Genomic DNA, 22,727 nt, shown 5'->3' on the forward strand with positions numbered 1-22,727 from the left:
ATTATTATACATTTATTTTTTGTAATTTAAAAAATTATAGTTAATACATCTGACGTTTTATTTTTGTCTAATAAATATAATTCTTCATTAATTAATATTTACTGAATTAGTTGCTATTAATAGAAAAGTTAACTGAAAATCTTTATTTACCCCCAATTGACTTAAATAAATCTTTTTTGACCAAGCTACCCTTATATATATTTTCACATAATAATGCATGTGAGGAGACATATCTTAGCCCTAAAAAGGGTATTTTGATCAGAAAAATTTATTTTATCTGCATTATGTTAGTAATAAGTCAATCAAAGGTAAATATGAATTTTTTGTTTAATTTTTTTCTGCTAATCAGCAAATTAAGTTAATTTTGACTAACGAGTGATCTATATGTTAAACAGAAATGAACAATTTTCAAACATAGAAAGTCTGTATTATGTAATTACATCAAATTTCAGGAAAAGGGAGTGTAATTATCCTTAATAGAAATTTAATAAAAGTTTTATTTAGTAAATTAGTAATAATCACTATAAAAAATTAATTTTTTGTTGCATTATAAATGAGCACAACTTAATAAAGTGGTAAAAATCAATACTAGAAGCCATGATAAAACAAAATCAATGCAAAAATTTAAATATTTACCATGATTACAATATTTGCCATGATTTTTTTTTGTTCTGGTCAAGATACACTAGAAAAAAAAATACTATTGGCTACAATATTAATGAATTGCTAAAAACTATGGTAAATTACTATAATTAACTACGATTAAATATAATCGATGTAAAAAATTAGCTTTTTCATCATGAAAAAATTATTTGCCACAGCTAAAGTTTTAGCCTCCCTTGCAAAACTACGAAAAAGTTCTGTTGCGTGGTTGTGGTTATTAATTATTTGTTACGACTATCTGTTATTTTTCATGGTTAAATGCTATAATTCTTCTAGTGATAATTGTCATGATTTTAGCTGTAACTAGTATTTTGGCCTTACTTATAAAACAACGGCAAATTACCATTGCAAAACTGTAATTAATTTACATTTATCATAATTTTTTTATCATAAAAAATAATTATAATAAAAAAATATATTTTTTAATAAATTATATTATAAATTTCAATTATTAATAATTAATACAATACACATCAATTACCAATATCAAATGTTTTTGAGAGAATTAAAAAAGTATTTCTCCATCATGCCAGCTAGCTAAATCTAATTTGATTTTTAAAGGGATAGTAATCATTACTATGATTGAAAAGTCAAAACTTGTAGCAGCCTATTTTATATATCCCAAATTACAATTTGAATACAATAATAAAAACAACTGGATCTTTTCAACATTCCTTTTTTTTTTGGGTTTCTTTTGGTTGAAAACCGAACTTTCATAACTTATTAATTCCCAGACCCAATAGAACTATTTTAAAATAACTCGAGCTCAGTTTAGTTGCTCACGAGCTGGTGAATATATATTTTTTTTTTTATATATTTTTATTTTTGAATATTTTATATTTAATATTTGATCAGTTTTATAATCTAAATTGACCATATATTATAATTATTAATCAATATCATACATTTTATTTTGGATAATAATAAATTATGTATTTTTATTTATACAAAAATAAATTTAATCAACAACTTAGTAAATTATAATATTTTTTATAATTAAAATTATTACATTTTTAAGTAATTATATAAATATATGCATGTATGTTATTTCAATTTAAATTGATAAACAAGTGAAACTAAAATAAAATGAACTCTAAATACTTTAGGATTATAAAAATAAAAAGAGCATGATCAATAAGTGAAACTAAAATTAAAAAACACCTTCCACAACGGGTGATTTTGATATTTTAAAAGTTCCTTTAATTTCTTTTTTAAAAAGTAATTTTTGTAAGGTAAAATCAACTTTTCAAATTTAACAATTAAACGTCAAGATTTGTTTTTTAAGGTTTTAATACTTAATTTAGGAGATAATTAATATTAGGCATGGCAATGAATCGAGCTCGAGCTTTGTTACTATTATTATTATTTTATTTTTATTTTTTTTTAAATCATGAGATCGAATCATAAAATTTTTACAAAGATATAGTTGAAATTAATATATGTTCACAATCTGCAAAATTTATATATTTATAAATGTTAGTACAACATTGATATAACTATCATTTTACATTGTTGAACAACATGGGTTAATCGGGCCATCAAAATTCAGATCAGATCGTTAGATATGATAAAACTTACAAAAAAATATATTTGGTAAAGTATTAGACTTATTGGATATACGAATGACGAGATATCGTACTCGAAACATAAGAGTAATCAGTCAAGACAGTGTATCGTTGAATCAGGCCATGTCATTTTAAATCATACCGTCTGATATGATCTAATGAACACAGTCTTGTATATATTTAAATTTCGTATGAATCAGGAGCCCGAATTTTAAGATATCGTAATTATTGATTAAACTTTTTAATCTCATTATATATAATAAAATAATAATTAGAATTGTTCAACCATCATCATCATCATCATTATTATTATTATTGTTGTTGTTGTTGTCGTTATTATTATTGTGATGATTTTTAGATTAATTAATAGAAATTACTAAATTTTGACATAAATTTATAAATAATAAAAAATCGTAAGTGAATTACTTGTCAATTTACAAAATATTAACATAATACAAATATATTAAAATATAACATAAAGTTATATATATCATATTAAATAAAACCCACATCAATTATCTCTTAAAGTATTAAAACCTTTAAAAACTCCCCTGACCTTTAAATTGAATTTGAAAAGTCCATTTTACCCTTACAAAATTGATTTTAAAAAAAATTGAGATTTCTAAAATGTCAAAATCATCCTTTATCGAAGCTTTGTCTAATTTAAGTTTCACTTGTTGGTTGAGCTCATTTTATTTTTGTCATCCTAAAGTATTTTGGGCTCATTTATTTATTTGTCAAAACCAAATAAAAAATAAATTTATACATACATATAATTACCATATCTATATAATTACCATATGTATGTAAATATATAATATAAATATATATTAACTGTATAACTTTATTAGTTTATCAGCCATTTTGATGATTAATTGTATTTGGATACATTAGAGGTGATAACTATATTTAACCCTACAAACTATATAAACAATCATAAAAAATATAAAAATTAAAATGACAGAAACAACTAAATTCCGGCTTAGAAATAAATTTTTCAGAAAAAAAAAAAAAAAAGTTAGTGGGCATGTCTAAACTTAGAACATAATTTTATTATCTAGGAATAATTACATTTCCAGCTCCAGACTTATAACTTATTTATATAAATCACTTTCGCCTTTTAAAAAATTACATACACCTACAAAAAAATATTAACATCATTCAAACAATTGATCCTTATATTTTGAAAAATTATACAAACACCCTTAGAAACACCAAAATAATAACACAAACTACCCTTATTTTTTATTATCAGGGATGATTTTTGTAATTATAAAAAAATAATAATAATTTATGTAGATAGACCTAAATCAGAAGATATAAATATAAATGTTCCTCTAATTTATAAAAGAAATTGTTCAGACAAATCTCATTCAAATTGGGATCTTGCTCAAGTAATTATTAAGAAATTCTATGATAATTAAATAAGTTGGAAACTCGTTATATTTTTTTAAGACGAAAGGTGATAAATATAGAGCATAAGTGCAAGCAATTAATGATAGCCATATATATATAGGTTCTTATCTTGTAATGTCACAATCTTTAGTATTTTACCCAGAAGGAAAAAATAAAAAAAAAAACAAAAAGAAAAGCGCAAAATATCAGCACGACAAACTTGAATTAATTAAAAAAAGAGGTGAACAAGCAATAATTACGTGTGAAGCCTATGTCAAACAAGGCATCCATCCATAATTCACTAAAAAAAAAAAAAAGTTTTTAGGGACGGTTTTCGATAATATTTTGTGGCTAATAAGGGTTTCAATGAAATTTTCAATAGTTTTCGGACAAATAGCAGACTGTGTGGAAGAAGCTCTTCGAAAAATGTTTCCAACACCATTTCCGACAGAATGAATATTCATTGGAATATTTGTGATGGTTTTACGACTGTTCGTTATTGTCGTTTGAAAATTCATCCATAGAACAAAAAATTAGCGTTTTATTTGAGACAGGATTTGGGAGGGATGTTGGGACAAAAAATAAAAAATTCCAATGATCTCTTTCTAGTGATTTTTTATTGTCGTCGGAAAGTTTGTTGATAAATTAGCCGAAAAAATTGTTATGTATATCTTGTCGTCCAAAATATTTTCAAAAATCGTCCCACAATTATTTTGAAAATTGCAATCAATTTGGGTCAGAATTCGGGATCGAATAGATCGCAGTTCTGTCCCAAAGTTTTCTGACGTAATTTGGGATAACCGTCGTCACAAAATTCATCCCAAATATTTTGGGCAATTTCCATCCCAAAATTCATCCCAAATATATATTATGTTTTGTATAATTTTCATAAACTTTTTTAATATTTTATGAAAATAAATTTTTGGGAACCATATTTTACCCAATAAAAGTATACTTAATAAAAAAAGTAAATATTGTCGTTTGAAAGCTCAAGGTCAGCAACATTCTAATCTAATGCTTCTTGCTCGTATGAAAGCTCAAGGTCAGCAGCATTCTCAGTTGCCGGCTGTGCTGCTCCCTCAATTGGGGCATCAGTGGTTGATTGCACCTCTGGGAATATCTATAGCATCCCCATCTTGATGCACAATGCATTCAAAATCGATATTATTTTATCAAACTTGGTTCGGTCGGCAAAGGAGCAACAGTAGACAAAGATGGTCGGGCTTCTCTAGCATCAGACCCTATGTCGAAGACTCGGCCCCGCTTTCTCCCGTCGGAAGCCTCTGCCCACAACTGGTTGTCTTGAACAACTGAGACAGTACCATCTGATGAGGCCTACTTCCCGGCGTGGGCTAAGAGACAGGCACTTCGAGCAGCTTTTGATAAGTTTCCTGAAAATAATTAAATAAAATTTATTTGTCAATAAATAATAAAATTTATTAGTAAATAAATAATAAAAATTTATTATTAAATAAAAAAAATTGATTTATAAAAAAAATGTTCAAAAACTTACCACAACTTCCTCAGCCCGTTTCCCGCTCCAGGTGCCATCTGCCTTCTTTTTCAGCAGTCGGTGAATACCTTCATCCAGTTAGGCGAACGACCGAGTCAAGCCTGCTACACAGATATTTCAATAAGTAAAAAATTTATGAATTTGTAATATAATAACAATTAAAAATATAAAGTTTAAAATTTACTTACGAGTTTCCTTTTATGCATGCCGACTGAGGAAGACCTACAGACGATGCTTGCTAATGTAAGGTTGGCCAACCAATTAGCCTTATTCTTGTCCGACTCAGTGTCCAAATACGCCTGGAGCTCATGCCAAATGTCGTTCCCCAACCAATTGGGTTGTTTACCCGCCACCCTGGCTTTTGAGAATGTTTTATTGAGTCAAGGAGGTTGCGTAGCGGCTGAAGATATTCTGCATCTGTTTGTCTGAGCAATCCTACCAATATACACGCTGCAAGACAAGTAACAATTGGATTATCAGTACAATAAATAAATATAATATCAAATTTTAGTACAAAGAAATGTAAAAGATACGTACCTTCAACTCATCAAACCAAAAATCCTTCTAGGATTCGGGGATTGGTTTGTAGCAGTTCCATGGCTGCGTGAAGTGGCCCGAAATCATTGAGCTGCAAGAATGAAAACTCCGATCATACCTATCGTTGGGAATATTGTTATCAGTATTCGTATACAAAAAATATTGTTATCAGTTTATTAGGAGAAAAATAAAGAAGATTGAAAAACTTACACGGCCTTGTCAAGGGTGATGAACTTACGCGTCTCTTGAGTTCCTATAGTCTATTGACCCTATTGACCCATCTTGTTTTATTTTCTTCTTGAAAACCCATTTGCATTTTATAGGCTTACTTCCTATAGTCAAATCCACTAAATTCCAAGTATGATTTAACATTATAGAATGTTGTTCATTTGTAATGGCTTCCTTCCAGAAACTAGAGTATGTGGAGGTTATTGCTTTCGTATATGTTTTAGGATTATCTTCAATTAGAAACATCGAAACAAAGTCTTCATTTAACTTTTCTTGGTCCGTTAGGAAACCAATTAGAAAATCTGGTCCAAAACTATGTTCTGTGTTTTACTTCTTCTCGATTCATTCTGAACAGAATTAGAGGAAGTTAACAAAGGTTTATTGCTTGAATAGGCTTTGTCCGTTCTAATAGATTTAATCAATGGAAAAATAAGTTCAAAAAATTCAGCATCTCTTGATTCACATAGAGAGTTATTATTTAAACACATGAATCTATATGCAGCATTGTTTTGGGCGTATCCAATAAACACACAGCCTAAGGTTCTAGGTCCTAAGTTTGTTTCTTAAATTCTGGATATGCTAGTTTAGCTAGACAACCCCACACTTTAAAAAGTTTAAAATTAGGAGCAAACCCTTTCCATAATTCATAAGGGGTTTTATTCAATTTTTTATGTGAGACTCTATTAAGAATATAGCATGTAGATAAAACTCCTTCCCCCCACATATTATCAGGCATAACTGAGTTTAAATGCATAACGTTCATCATTTCTTTCAAAGTTCTTTTTTTTTGTTCGGTTATACAATTTTGTTGAGGTGTATAAGGTACAGACATCTCATGGATTATTCCATTAATCTCACAAAATTCTTTCAAAAATTTAGTGTTATATTCTCCACCTCTATCAAATCTAAGTCTTTTCATCTTCTTATGTAATTGATTTTCAACTTTAGCCTTAAATTTCAAAAGCATTTCAGCAGCCTCATCTTTTTATTTTAATAGATAAATCGTAGTATATCTAGAAAAATCATCAGTCAAGGAAATATAATATTTTTTATCACCCTTACTTAATGTGTTTTTAAAATCAGCTAAATCTGAGTGAATTAATCTAGTAATTCAGTACTTCTAGATGTGATAGGTTTAAAAGGTTTGTTTACGTATTTTGCCTCCACACAGACTCAACATTTAGAGCATCCATTTGTGTCATAAATATTTATAAGATTCATAGTTTTCAACCTTTTTAATATAGGAATAGTTCACATGTCCTAATCTAACTTGCCAAATATCAATGGATTCCATTAAATAAGTAGAACTGGAAGAAATTTTATTAATAGTAGTGGGAATAGTGTTCAGGACAAATGAACCATCAGATAAGTATCCATCTCCTACAAAGTCATTATTTGTAATGATTATAACCTTATCTGATTCTAACACAGTTTTCAAGCCAGTTTTATTCAATAAACTACCAGAAACTAGATTTCTACGTAAAGAAGGCACATATAATACGTCATTCAAAACAAGTATTTTGTCATAAGTAAGTTTAAGGAAGATCTTTCCTTTGCCCAAGACTTCAACGGTTGTAGAGTTCCCAATGAATTAACACTCGTCTTCTGTTGCATCACGAAGTTCATGAAATAGGGCTTTGTTGAAGCAGAAATGCCTGGATGCGCCAGTGTCTAGTATCCAGTCTTCTATGTTCTCCACCAGGTTGGTTTCAACAACTACCGCAGCGATGATCTCGTCAATTTTTCTTTTTGTCATTTTTTACCTTAAAAAATAAATTAAATTTTGCCATATTAAATTTAAATTAAAATATTAAATTAAATTATACTTAAATTCAAATAATTTTATAATTGTTAATTATTAAATCTAACTATTATTTTTAATTAATTAAAATATATATTTAATTACAATAATTATTATTAATTAGCCAAAATATTTAATTATTATAATTATTTAAAATATTCTTAATTAACTAAAAATATATTTTAATTAAATTAATTAAAATTAATTAAAAAATTAAAAAATAAAAGGAAAAACGACGATTTTCACCACTTTTTTGCCGGAAACTCGCCGTTTAGACGAATTTTCGATAGCAAATGGTACCATCCAAATCCTCTCTTCAAGACGAATATTTTTGTACCTTCAATTTGAGTTTTCGTCAATCATAGAATGGGCTCAAGTCACGACCTCCGAATATGTTTGCCATCGATTCGTCTCCGTCCGGTCAAATCTCGGTCTCAAACCACCACCATCAGATTCATCTCTTCAAGACGATTCTAAAGAGATTGGCCAATTTACGAAGATACAATGATTTTAATAAATATTAGCCGCCGGCGATGAGAATGGGGGGAGCCGGGGGTGTGGGGGTTTGGGGTTGGGGGGGCTGCGGGGGTAGGGTGGGTAGTTAGTTTTTTTAAAATATATAATAATAATATATTTTTAAAATTTTAAATTATTTATGTATAATATAAGTTAAATAATTTGTTGAATTTAGACGTTTTATTTTTTTTAAATCTAACGGTTGAGATTAATTAATTAGATCTAACGATTAGTATTTGATCAAATAAGATCCAACGGTCACTAATATAAGAAATAATATATAATAAGTAAGGGTATAACGGTATTCTTTTTTAAAAAATTAACACCATTAGTTGGATTTAACTGAGAGGGGGCGATTGAGCTGAGTTTTACAAAATATAGGGGGGCTTTTAGCCTATTCCCATAATAAGAGAGTTTATTTTGCAGACTTTTTAAAATACAGGGGAATTTTATGCATTTTGTTCCATATTATAAAATTTCATAATTTTATTTTAAATAAATGCTTTAATAGTTCTTTTTAAATACCACGTAACATTGCATTACACTAAAAAAAAAATCATAACAAAGCAAAAGAGAGAAGATTAGCGACAAAAAAATAAAATATAACATAAAGTTGTTACTAAAGGCGATCAATCACTAATATTATTGTTATAGATTTCTATTAATTATTTTCAGTGTCTAATAGTTATATTGGGAAAAAATACAATTTACCCATTGTGTTATGAAAAATAATAAAAAAAATTACCTGTGACAAATAAAATAGCAAAATTGTCCTTCTATCTAAGAGACTAATTTGCTTCATTTTTCATAATATAAGGAGGTAATTTATTAATTTTTTTTAGAGGGGTTTATTTGTTCATTTGATATATCACAAGGAGTAAATTGCATGTAACCCAATTATAATATGACAAGATCAATATTATTGTCGATTCATATATATTTTTAGTGATAATTTTAAAATTGTCATCTCATATTTTGTTACTAACATTATATATATTTTATTATAAAAAAAATACATCTTATAGGTACTTATAAATAACATTAGCCAAACATCCTAATGGTACATTTAGATTTATGGATTTACAGGGTGTTTGTTTAAGCTTATAAGCTTTTCAATGTATTTTATATGATGTTCCAAAGCTTATAAATTCATATATTTGTTTTACTCATTTTTTGTTAAAGGACTTATAAAATTTCAAAATAAGATGTTTTGAATTTTAGATTTTTTTTTTAAAAAAGTTAATTTTTCTAACTTTTTTTATAACATCTTATAAACTATATAAAATTAATATGTCATAAGATAAAAATATCCTCGCTCATACACTCACACACACTCGCATACTCTCTCTCTCTCTCTTTCTCTCTCTCTCTCTCACACACACACACACACATTCTCTCTAGGATTTAAAGTACTTCTTATGTTATTTAATTTTTTCAACATTTGAAAAAGAGAAAATACTTTATTGTTCAATAATAAATTATTATTGTTAAATAAAAATAAGATTGGTATTGATATTATATTTACTGAAAAATATAAATTTCAGACATTATAAATTATACGACTAGAGAATAATCATTGAATTAACAAAAAAAACATCATTTATATATTTATATTAATATTCGACTACCATGAATATACGTATATATTATTTTTATTCAAAAATTTAGGTAATAATTCATTATTTTTTTACTATAAAATAATTATCTATTAAATTTTTATTTAGAATTAAACTAATGTGTACTATTTATAAAAACGTTTTAAATTCTTTAAAACAAAATACGTCAAGAAATAACAACTTATTTAATCCTAATGGTATCATTTTAGTTATTTTACCACTTAAAGACCTTATTATGCTAAACACTTTAACATCTTATAAGATGTTTTCATATCTTATAAGTTTTAATATCTTATTTTATCCAAATACTTTAAAAGCTTATTTTTAGAATAAGTTCAAAGAATTTCGGAACCTTCACCATTAAATTTGCACTATATTTTGTTGAATATTGATCAATTTCACATTCTTTTAATACAGAGTTATTTGTAATACTTTATCCAAACCCTTACCACAAATCTAATGCATCACTTCAAACATGCTCTAAAACTGTGTTTGGATTTAAAAGAAGGATTTGAAATAAAAATTTCAAATAACGCTATTCTTTTAATTTAAAATTCTTCACTATGCCACAAAATATAGTTCAAAATAAAAACTCAACAATTTAAAATTTTACAGCATAAAACTATCGAAACAAGTTTAATAAATTTATTTCAATAATTTTAAAATTTTAAAATTTAAATTCCTTGATCCAAACACAGCACAAAAATATTTTGCTGACATACATTTCACATATCAGATTAGACCTCCCCGACAACTATAAATTGGTGTTGTACATATGTGACCAATAATTCCAGGGTCAATTTCAGACATAATTATTAAGATGTCGTGGGAATATAGAGTACATTAATTTATAGTATGCCGTCTTACTTCCAATCTGCTCTATGAGATTGTCCATCAAATTGAAATAGAATCTTTGTCTTTTCTATATAAATAGTGTTTTTTTTATAGTAAATTACACAAATATAACTTAAAATTTCATTTAATTTCAAATACATTCATACTAAAAAAAAATTACAATTATCTCGGTCGAGTTCTTTTTTTTCTTTTTTTAAATAAGAGCTATAAAATATTATTCGTTGAAATAAATTGATTACAATCATTCCTGTCGGATATCAATATCTAACTAACTATTACAATGATTATACTCTGATCAATACTATCAAATGCATTAAATCTAACAAACGCCCACTATTATGATAGAATCACTACCTACTATTTAGTAGAAATAATACACCTATTATTCAATAAAAACATCCCATACATAAAATGGGGATCGAACCCATAACCTCAAACGTCTTCAGATATTACTATGCGGTTCCAAAAAGTGCAAAAGTACCTAAGAACCTTAGCACTTTCCCAAAAAAGGAAAAAAGATTAAGTACACTTTTTGTCCGAAACACTTTTGCATTTTGATATTTTAGTTCTTTATTTTTTTAGGATAGTATATAGGTTCTGCAATTTTTTTAGTTTTTTATAATTTTAATCCTTTAATAGCTGGAGTTTACAAATGTTGCAGAAAGAAAACATGTGCCTCGCATGTACTTTTTAAATTTGGGACTTTGGTTCCCATCCGTTAATATAATGAATCAAAATCGTGAAAATTTAAAAGTTATAAAATTTATTTGCTATCCTAAAAAGGTAAAGGACTAAAGTGTGGAAATGCAAAAAATACAGAATTAAAAAAATTTGCTTCCATGCTGGCTGAAATTTATCAATAGAAACAAAAATTCCAAATTGAAAAAAAAAAAAAAAAAAGAACGCACGTGTGGAGAACATACTTTTTTTCAATAATATTTGCAAACTTAACGACTAAAGGACCAAAATTATTAAAAAAAATAATAATAAAAGTTACAAGACCATATTTACCACAATGGTACTAATATGGTTTAATTCTTTTATTTCGAGTTAGTTATCTCTTTTGGTGATCATCTCAACATCAGTGACTTAGAACCACTACCAAAGATATAATTATATTTGACCACAACTAATTATTATATATAGTTAAAAATAAATAATTATTGACCACAGTCATGCAGCATTTGTTGGCTAAAATTTTCTCAAATATGACTAACATATTTTGATATTACTAAGAGTCATAAAAAATATTTTTTCATGATAAGTAATTTAAATTTTTATCTATTTATGTAATTCTTATTTAACCATAATTGATAATAATCATTTATCTTTATTATTAGACCATACTTATTAAAATGTAAATAATAGTAAATTTTCTTGTAGTGAACTAGCTCTATTTATTGGTAAAATTTGATAGCTCGATTTTAATCTTACCAAATATTTGAATGTGAACATAATAAAAAGATAATTGATGTCATAATTAATGAGGACGTAAAGATTCTAGAATAAAAGAGGAAACAATCCCGTGATTTAACATAATTTTTTCTCTCAATTTTCTAGTATAAGTTGATCATACGATGACTGAAAGTGAGAATTTTTCAATGATATGAGATTATTTTTTGGGTAAATTACGATGAATTTTTTAAAAATTTATTATAATTTCGAACACCCTTTCATTGTCTGAAAAATTACCAATATATTTCTTAATTTAACATCGTACAACAACTATGATGCGAGCAAAAATTATTGTTTCGGTCCAATTAAAGTACAACGCAATGAAATAAAATGCTAGAGTATATATGAGTGAAATTGAAATGGAATTACTCGTTTATTGTGTAAAAAGTAAATAAATGGAATTATAATAAAACTCTAAGTGAGAAAATAAAATTATTTCACCAAAAGTTGCAGTATTATGGTAAAACTTGACTTCTTCGGTCGGGGGCTCTCAATTATAAGCACCGTTTGGCTGATTGGGTAAAATTGAATCCCCTACAGATTTGGTAAGTATTATCTCAAGATGGTTAGATAAGGGTGAATTCTTTACAGATTTGGTGAAGGGTCATCTTACAACGGTTAGAGGATTCCCGGATTCGGTGGAGGATTATCTCTTGGCAGACCCGCGATCCTCAGAGGCAATTAGAGTCTATTGTTGATGATATCTTCAGGGATAAAAATATTATTTCGAATTAAATATAACCATATAAATAATTGGAATAGAAATGAATATGATCTAATTTATCGGACAAAAAATATATATTTTTTCAATAAAAAAGAATCAGTTGACTTATAACCAACGGATCAAATCATATATATGGATAGTCAAATAAATTGTGGTTGTCACGAAAAGCCAACTTGCCTCTGCTTTCTTACCGAACCAAAACATGTCCTAATTGATGAAGACTAATCTTGCATGCCTAACCCAAAATTAGACGTGCACATACACCCACTTTACAGAACACTGTCATCAATTCCATCCACAGGCAGCCTTTCATCAAATATTTTTTGAACTGGTTAATACCTCCGTCCACGACGTAAATGATTAGAGTGTATCATTGTTTGAAATGTTTTTCCATTATTATCGAATTTTAAAAATTATATTTGAATTTGATTTGAGTATTTGTTTAATCGAACTTAAATAAGATTTAATTGGATCAAATGTGAGTTAATTGATATTTTTAAGTGTATTTTATTATTTTTGCATTAATGGAATCGAGTTTGAAAGTTAATCGAATGAAATATTTTTGTTTAAGTTTGATTTGTTAATTAGTTTAAGAAATTGAGTTTGAACGAACTTTTGTTTGTCGGTTTCAATCGAATATCGAATAATTAATTTAATTTATTTTTCAGCCTTGCCTCGGTGTCCAGACATGCATATATGGGATCCAAGTTCATATTCAATAAAATAAATTAATCAATCAAAATTTAAAATATAAAGATAATTAATTGATAGAAATCCAAAATTCAAAAGCGTGAAAATTAAAAAATTTAATAATCAATTTCAAAGGGGTGTTCTCTTTGAAATTCTCGAATGTTTGGTGCTTGTCAACAAGCATAACCATAAAATAAACATGCTCAACATGTGGCTAGAGGATGAAAATGAAAAGTACATAAATTTAAAATGAAACCCTATCTTTTCGTTTCTTAAGTCGAACAGCCACGTGCGTTGTTTCCTTTACGTTCTCCCATTCCGTTCATTTGAGAATTTAATGTAAAATTCCTCTAAGTTGTCCACACGACAAAAAGCAATCAAAGTTCTAATCTATTGTTACATAGAAAAAGACCTAGAAGAAAACAATTACAAACAAATATTATTGTTTAGTGGTTTCGGATTATTAATGTTCTAAACTTGAATCAAATTCAATAAAGAATTAAAAGGAAAATATTTTGAGAAGAGAGAGAGAGAGAGAGAGAGAGAGAAAGAGCAAATTTCATGAGTTATGTGTAGTTTTGTATAATACCTGAAATTGAATTCAAAATTCAAACTATAAAGTTTGCCTCCAAAGCAGCATATACACACACATGCTTTTAACCTCCAAGCATGATGAGAAAAATCTCTCTGTTATATTCATCATGGTCAACAATGCCAACATGTGGAGGAAGAGTTGCTCCAACCTCCTTCAAATGGGCTTAGACTTCAAGTTATGAATTAAATAAAGCCCAACCAAAGAGTATTGAGTATATAATTAATTTAACCCGATTAAGTTTAAAGATTCATTTAATCCAATTAAATAAGTCTAAGCCCAAAAGCTATTAATTGATCCAATCAATTAATTAAGTTAAATTTAATAAAATAATTTAATTAATTTAAAGATGTTAAGACCAAATTTAATTCAATTACTTAATTCTTGAGCTATCATCAAATTGATTTTTCAATAAATGATCTAATCATTTATATTCTCATTCTATCAATTTAATCCAACTAATTAATTCGTTTCTTCTAGAATTAAGTATAAATTAATTCCAGCAATTCCATAATAATTTGAGTGTGACTTTTTTTGTTCACCTTCAACTAGACTTTAGTTTGTGCCTAACATAATAATTATTAAATTAATTATTTTTAATTAATCATTAATCGAAAAATTTCCACACCATGGATGACCGTCTAGCTACAGTTCATAGCACTTGAAACTAAGTGAATGTTCGCGTGAACATTTAGGCTCTCGAGTACCATACTGGTACGGTCCTTTTATCATCCATCTTCGATCTAAGTTTAGAACATAGAGTTGGTTGTTAGCTTGGAATAGAAAACTATGCTCAATAGCTTTGACAACCATGATGATGTGCAACTTTTCACCTTATATAGTTTAGCACAAATGTGGGTTGGATTATATTCTCTTATTTGGAATTTAGTCTTAATCCAGCCATGAACGAGCACAAGCCAGCACAACACCCTATCAATTATATGTACACAACACGAGTTTTCAAGAACTAAAGAGACAGAGATTCAACCAAATTGAAAGTAGACAAGAAAGTTGCATGATTATATTCAAATTCAATGCAAATTTTGTTTAATAATGATGACATTCGGGATAATTATGATTTTTGGTCCCTATACCTAATCACTTATTCAGTTTTGGTTCTCAAACATTGTAAAAAAATTATTTTATAGTAATTGCTTTTGTGACAACCAAATTAATATTTTATAATAGCTTTTGACTAATTGTAACGGTGTTTGTAACAGATAGCCTACTGCGGCTTTTTTGAGCGTCACAAAATATTTGTTACGGACCAACATGAATAAGTAAAATCTGCTGGCGTGCCCCAGCCGAACATTACACGATTTTGCTGCAAAATCGGGATACGCTCGATCAAATTACTTTCAAGCCTCTCTGCATTAGAAGGATGGCACATGGAACCATCCTCCATTTGATGTGTGGCATGCCACAATCATATGTTCCGCAATTGCTCTTGAAACATACAACCTCTGCAGATGGGAGTAAGATGCAAGCAACCCCCTTATGATATTGCAAATGAGCAAATTACCCTCTTATGAAAAAATAAATAGCGATTGACCTCCTATATTTTTTAAAATACAACAATTTACCTCACTATGATTTTTTTAAAATTAAGCAATTTACCTCCCCGTATAAGGAGGTAAATTACTTCATTTTAAAAATATAGAAGGGTAAATTGCTATATTTGTTTTTTCATAAGTGGGTAATGTGCTCATTTATAATATCACAAGAAGGTAAATTGCTATTCACCCTAAAAATCTTTATAGGAACAATTAAAATTTAGACTTTTGCAATATATAGCTAAAATAATTCATTAATTTATTGGAATGCAATAATATAAATTTCAAACACCAACAAACTGTCTATTACATTGCCCCTGAGAAGAACAATTAACATCTAACAAATAACAAGTGAAAAAACGACGACGACGTTTAGCAGGGGGGCAGGTCTGGAGGTGGAGGCAGCATTTTAGCATTAGGGGTGTTGCCATCTTTAACGATGAACGCCATCAGCATTCCCCAGCTATAGTGACGGGCTAAATGGCAGTGCAACAACCAAACTCCTGTAATATATACATTATTAGTTAAAATCAGCTTGTAATTAATTATGCAATTATTATTTACTATAAATAGTGAGAATATATATACCACATTTTCCGTGGGATCCTCATTTTAATTAGGTCATATGCAAGTCACGTATAATTTTTTGATGAATTTACAAAAAAAAGCTTTTTATGTATTTACCCTCCTCCCCCAATGCAAAATTATCTTTTTATGTAATTTTAAATTCTAATTGTTTGATAGTTTTTTCGATCATATTTACCGTAAATCTTATTATGTCAAACACTCTAACATTTTATAGTTTTGGGAAAAATGCAAGTAACCTCTTGTGATATGCCAAATGAGCAAATTACCCCCTAATAAAAAAAAAATTTACCTCCTTGTATTTTTAAAACACAACAATTTATCTCCCTATATTTTTTAAAAATAAAGCAATTTACCTCACTATATAAGGAGGTACATACAGGGAAGTAAATTGCTTCATTTTAAAAAGTATAGGAGGGTAAATTGCTATATGTTTTTTCATAGGGTAGCTATGCTCATTTTCAATATCACAAGGGGATATTCATCCTATAAGCTCTAGCATCTTATTTATTCAAAAACTTTAAAAAGTTTGACTTTTAAATAGGAGCTTATAAGATATTTCGGAGAAGTTTCGCCATACAGAGTCTAAATAAAATTAGACGTACCTGGATTACTGGCCTTGAATCTAATCGCTGTCCAGCCATTTCTAGGAACTGCGATTGTGTTTTGCAATGGAGGGTCGACAAGGTTATAACTCAAAGGATCCCTATCTCTGTCGAAGTTTCCAAATCCGGAGCCGACGACATAAAAACTATACCCATGTAAGTGCATCGGATGATCGATCCCTGCAACAATATTAGTACCTTGGAAAACAAGCTCCACCGTGGAATTATATTCAAGCACCTTCACTTCGGTGCCGTTCACGGGGACCCAGAGATCCCTGGGAATTATACTTGCTGTGTAATTGAACTTCAGAGGCGGATTACTGGGAAAATCCGTCCCATAAACCCCTTTAATCCGCTCATAATAAGCTTGAAGAATGTCGATCCTTGGGAAATCAAATGACACGTTGTTCAAACTGCCTAAGAATCGCTCATTAAAGGGTCCGGCACATGAATTATTAACGCACGGGCTTAAATTGAGTGAAATGGTGAAGAAAAACTTGTTGGTCACGTTCAATGGGACATCTATCGGGTAATCTTTGTTTGATAAGCTTCTGAGTTGTGTGGTGAAATTGGTCGACGCGAGTGTGTCGTTGAACTCAGGGAGAGAAGGGAGCAACGGGGACGACGGAGGTGTGTAGTTTCCGCTATATTGAACTATAGCGGTGGTGGTTGTGTTGTCATAGGGTCCTGCACTAGCATAAGCGGCCGCGGCCATGTAATAGTGACTTGGGGGCTGATTGGCTTCGAACAAGAAGTCGATGGTTTGTCCGGGAGAGATAGTAATGTAGTCGGTCTTCAAAGGTTTGGTGTAGGCGCCGTCGGTACCGACGACAGTGATGCTATGGTTTGCAATTCTGAAGAACAAAATGGTATTCATGGCTGCATTCACCATTCTGAGTAGGTAAGTCTTGCCATAGTCTACGGTCATTTTGAATGTATCTGCATTGTTTGTGGGGAAATATAAAAAATTAGAATTTATGTGTAGAATCTATAATGAGAAAGGTCAATAATACCTCTTCTTTCTTTTTTCTATATGGATAATTACATCTAAATTTTGAATTCTTTAAGTACATAGAATATCAAGCACAAAATTTGTCAGAAATTACAATCTAATCGGAATTTGGAGCTCACGTGAGGTGCATATCCAAAATCCGACTATATTTGCAAATTGCAATTGTCTCTGATGTGTTACACCACGACCTTAGGGTGGTTAAGTCAAGAAAAATTACAATTTTAGTCCAATTATTATAGAAATTTGGCAATTTTAGCTTTATTGAAAAAGCAATTGAGTCCTGCAACTTAAAAAAGTGATTCAGAAAAAATCTACTGAAAAATACAATATGGCCCAAATTCCAACCAAATTAAAATTTTAATTTTTGATGAATTTTGTCCTTAATATACCAATTTATTAAAATTTATATAATTTGATGCCAATTTAAATTCAATATGATTAAAATTATCATCTCTATAATTATGAAATTAAAATTATAATTTTTCGTTGCAGTCATATTATAATTAAAAGACAAAGGAAAATGCCCTTTTCCTTCCTCTCCAATATGTGCCTTCACATAAAAAGAGTTAATCAACTTTCTTTCCTTTTTTTTTTTTATTTTCTTTTCGAAAATAATCTTAGAAATCCTTTTTTATTTTAAATGCATCGAGAGTTCTAAATCAACCAATATACCATTATTACAATATTCAGTACATAATACATCAATATTTTTAAATCAATCAACAAATTCAAAATAAACAAAGAAACAATATACTACTATTAAAAAAAAAGACTAAATACCTATATTTGTGGGACTCAAACTCATAACCTCTCGACTTAATAGCCGGAAAGACTTAATGAAAGTAAATGTATGGGAATATAGGGAAGGATGAAACCTTGTGCTGAGCATGGATACAGATCACCAGGCTGACCATTTATAAGGTAAGCATCAGAAACATTTGGGTCACCTCCATTCTGCAAAAATTCATTTAGCACTGCCTGTATATCACTCTTCCACCACTCCCCTGTACAAACAAATTATACCAAAAAAAAAACCCTAATTGTTATATTAATATTTCACTTTTTATCATTAAATATTCTACATATAAATAAAGTATTATCCGGTATTCTAATTATTAGATTCTTGAATACATTATAAATAACTATAATTTAAAATCGTGACGACTCAATATTATCTACCATGATCAAATAAAATTATACAAAAATCTAGATTTAATTTAATCGCGATTAACCAACATTCTGACATGATTTTAGCTATACGTAATATTTTAGTATCGGCTTGCATGAACGTTGACAACTCATAGTTATTGTGCAGCCATAATTAATTAATAAAATTTTATTTTTAATCAAGGTCAATATAATTAATAATGGAAAGAATGCAATTTACCCCTTGTGATTTGAGAAATGAGCCAAAAAAATTCCTGTAAAATTTAAAATAACAAATAACCCCCTTTATTTTGGAAAAACAAATAAATTACTGTCCTATCTAAACCATAAATAGGGGTAATTCACTTTATTTTTTGAAACATAGGAAGGTAATTTTCTAATTCTTTTTTCATAGGGAAGTATTTGTTCATTTAACATATCACAAAAGATAAATTAGACGCAATTAATAATTATTGAATCCAATACAATATCTTATACCTAATATAATTGGGATTTCCGCGTGAGGTTTAAGGAAAGGATAGTCGTTTTTCTTCTTAGGGTAGACAACGATTGCACCATGCACGGTGGCTCTAGACCAGTCACTATGCGCGTGCCACCACAAAGTTCCGATCTCATTTGAAAGCACGACTTTTTGGTTAAACCTCGATCCGGGCTGAATCGGGCACTGAGTTATCCATTCGGGACCGTCCGACCACGGATATCTTGGTTGTTTCACTCCGTGCCTGCAATTATTTTGTTTTTCTTTAACAATGATTGTCACATAGAATACACATGATTAAAATTAATCCCGTTACATATTAAGGACAAAATTTGTCAAAAATTATAAATATGACCGAAATTTGACTTGTGCGCCTCGCCTGATGATCCCGATTTTTCAAAGGATTTGGTTCTTAATGCTTAGATGGTGGGATTTTTACCATCAAATAAAATTTAAATAGAACTAAAATTGCCACCTATTATAGTAGCAAAACCAAAATGAACAATTCGCCCTATGAATGATGGCAAAATTTGTATGTAAGAAAATTTTGGTTGAGTTCATAAGAAATTATGAGGACAAATTTGATAATTAAACCCAAAAAAAAAATTGTCACATCAAGAACAAAAGCTATCGAAAACTGCAGATCTGACTGACACTATGTTTGGATTAATGTTTTGGATATTTTTGTTTTGGTGTTTTGGAGATAGAGAGAGAAAAATAGAGATAAGTAAGTATGTGTTTTGAAATAGATGGTATGTTTGGATTTGTGTTTTGATATAATATAAAATAATATAAAATAAGTGGTGTATGTTTGATGTTGGGATTTGGGAGACAGGAGTTACTGTTCATTGTCAAATCACGTCTTTTAATATATATATTTAGTAATATATAGTGTGTATATATAGTATTTTGTTTGTTAGTGAAATATAATATATATATTTATGTTAAGAGAAGAATAAAAAATAATAAAAAAAAATTAAATTACAATTGCACATCTAGTGAAGGTGTGCAAAACACAAAAACAAACAAGGTTTTGTGTTTTGGCCCATCTCTAAAATGGGCCAAAACACAAAACCAAACATTGTGGACATGTTCACGTCATTTCGTCCAAATTGTGGTTTTGTCTTTAATGTGCTAAGTTTTTTTAAAATTAAATTTGCACATCTAGTGAAGGTGTGCAAAACACAAAACCAAACATTGTGGACATGTTCACGTCATTTCGTCCAAATTGTGGTTTTGTCTTTAATGTGCTAAGTTTTTTTAAAATTACAGGAATGCATGTCAGAAGAACTAAAATTATCAACCCTTATAAATATATGAAAAGAAATTGTAATTTTTCTAGGAAATTAATGTAGAAATACCAATGAATAGTTATGTTTTCTCTGGCTCTGTTAATGACATCTATGAAAATGGTGTCTCCTTGAGTGACACATATAGTTGGTCCTGGAAATTGTCCATTTACTGTCAATATGCTCTTACTACTGCACAGCCTTGTGTATGGAGTGTCCACCACCTGCAAGAAACCAAAAGTTTTTATTTTAATTATTTTTTTTATATCAATTATTACATTTAAATTTTAAATTTCTTAAATAGAGAAAAAAATTTACATGATTCATAATATAAAAATATGAAATACTACTATCTATACATACCTTATTTTATGGGAGATCGTTTTTCTGGTGTCTGACATATTTTTATCTAATATTTTGTATGTTTTTTAATATTTAATTTATTTTTTTATTTATTTATCTAACTTCCTATTCTCCCACTATTTTTTCTAGTTTTTTTTATTTTTATTTTTATGGATATTCTTTTCTCTCTAGTTCCGTAATTTGATTTCTCCATGGATTATTTAATATATATACCAAGTGAAAATATCATATGACAAAAAATATTCGAATAAACTAAAACAACTATAAGATATAATAGTTTAAACTTTTAGTATTTTATTTCTTATTCAAATTTACATATACAATTCATTCTCTTTAAATATATAAATAATACTAATTTTTATACATAAATTGAATACAAATTGAAGAATAAATCGTATTTTTCGTTTTATATCTTATACCCATTACGTCTTCAGTCCCAGTGCTTATAGGATTCTAAAAAATAGTCTCGAAACTTGTAAAAGAGTTTCATTTCTAGTCCTTTTGCAAACTTTCATTAGAAAATTGAAGAAAAAAATAACAGTACAATTCGCATGGTCGTTATCCTCTCAAATCGCAGGTAACGGCCACAACATGGTGTTTTTCGTTAAGTTAACGGAAGTTGGTAGGAGGATTGAAAGTAAGAATATTTTAAAGTTATAAGACTATTTTTGAAAAATTCATAAATAATTGGACTAAAAGTGTACAGAGTTTAAGTTAAAAAATGAAAAATACATTTTCTCCCAAAATAAAACATCATTCAAAGTCGAGTGTTTGCATTGAAAACATAGTGCTATAGTTAATGTTAAAGATAATTACATTTATACATCCTGACTTATGGTCTATTTACACAAATCACTCCCACCTTTTAAAAAATTATACATACATCCACAAAAAATGTCAACATCATTTCCACAAAATATCATTACTTTTAAAAAAATTCCATACAGGCCCAAAAAAATGTCAATATCATTATACAAATTATCCTTACTTTTTAACCATAAGAAATAATTTCAATAATCACACAAGAAATAGAGATATAATTTATATAAACAACCTATAGAACAAAGTTACAAATGTAATTATCTCTCAAAGTTAAAATGGTACTTACAACAAATTTGTGTGTATGGATCTTTGCATGAACCGGAACTGAAACGAACCCAAAGAGAAGAAAACCTATCAAGCATTCAAACATCATCAAAACCTTCATAATTGCATACGACCCCATTAATATCTATAAATTGCAAAAATAGTTATGGTCGTTGCATATACTTTAATTTGCTCCAACATATATTTATAGTAGTAGTACATATATATATAATTAGGGTCAGTGGAGAAAGCAAAACAAACCACTGATTTTGGACAACCAAATAAGAAAAAAGGTGCACTTCTTCAATATTTTTATGTTTTACTGCTTTCCTTTTCCGATCAATAATATATGTTTGAATTTTGACCATCCTATCTGGTGGAGGGATTGGCTGGCTGCTACACTATTTCCTTAACATACTAAAAACAATATAATTTTTTT

General features: G+C 28.7%; 1 protein-coding gene and 1 long non-coding RNA gene across 2 annotated transcripts; both read right to left on the minus strand.

The window, feature by feature from the left end:
• Nucleotides 4,588-5,578, minus strand: LOC110011568. Its single transcript, XR_002286580.1, has 3 exons — nt 5,325-5,578; nt 5,137-5,237; nt 4,588-5,014 (listed from the first exon to the last, which is right to left on the minus strand). It is a non-coding gene; the product is annotated as an uncharacterized LOC110011568 (long non-coding RNA).
• LOC105179108 (laccase-14-like) lies at nt 15,940-22,481 on the minus strand. The gene is made up of 6 exons (XM_020691829.1): nt 22,311-22,481; nt 20,912-21,063; nt 19,550-19,794; nt 18,781-18,909; nt 16,894-17,832; nt 15,940-16,206 (listed from the first exon to the last, which is right to left on the minus strand). Exons 1-6 carry the CDS (start codon nt 22,425-22,427, stop codon nt 16,076-16,078), a joined length of 1,713 nt encoding a protein of 570 aa, XP_020547488.1. The 5' UTR covers nt 22,428-22,481; the 3' UTR covers nt 15,940-16,075.

This window comes from Sesamum indicum, linkage group LG2 (assembly GCF_000512975.1).
Source record: "Sesamum indicum cultivar Zhongzhi No. 13 linkage group LG2, S_indicum_v1.0, whole genome shotgun sequence".
Classification (NCBI taxonomy): domain Eukaryota; kingdom Viridiplantae; phylum Streptophyta; class Magnoliopsida; order Lamiales; family Pedaliaceae; genus Sesamum; species Sesamum indicum.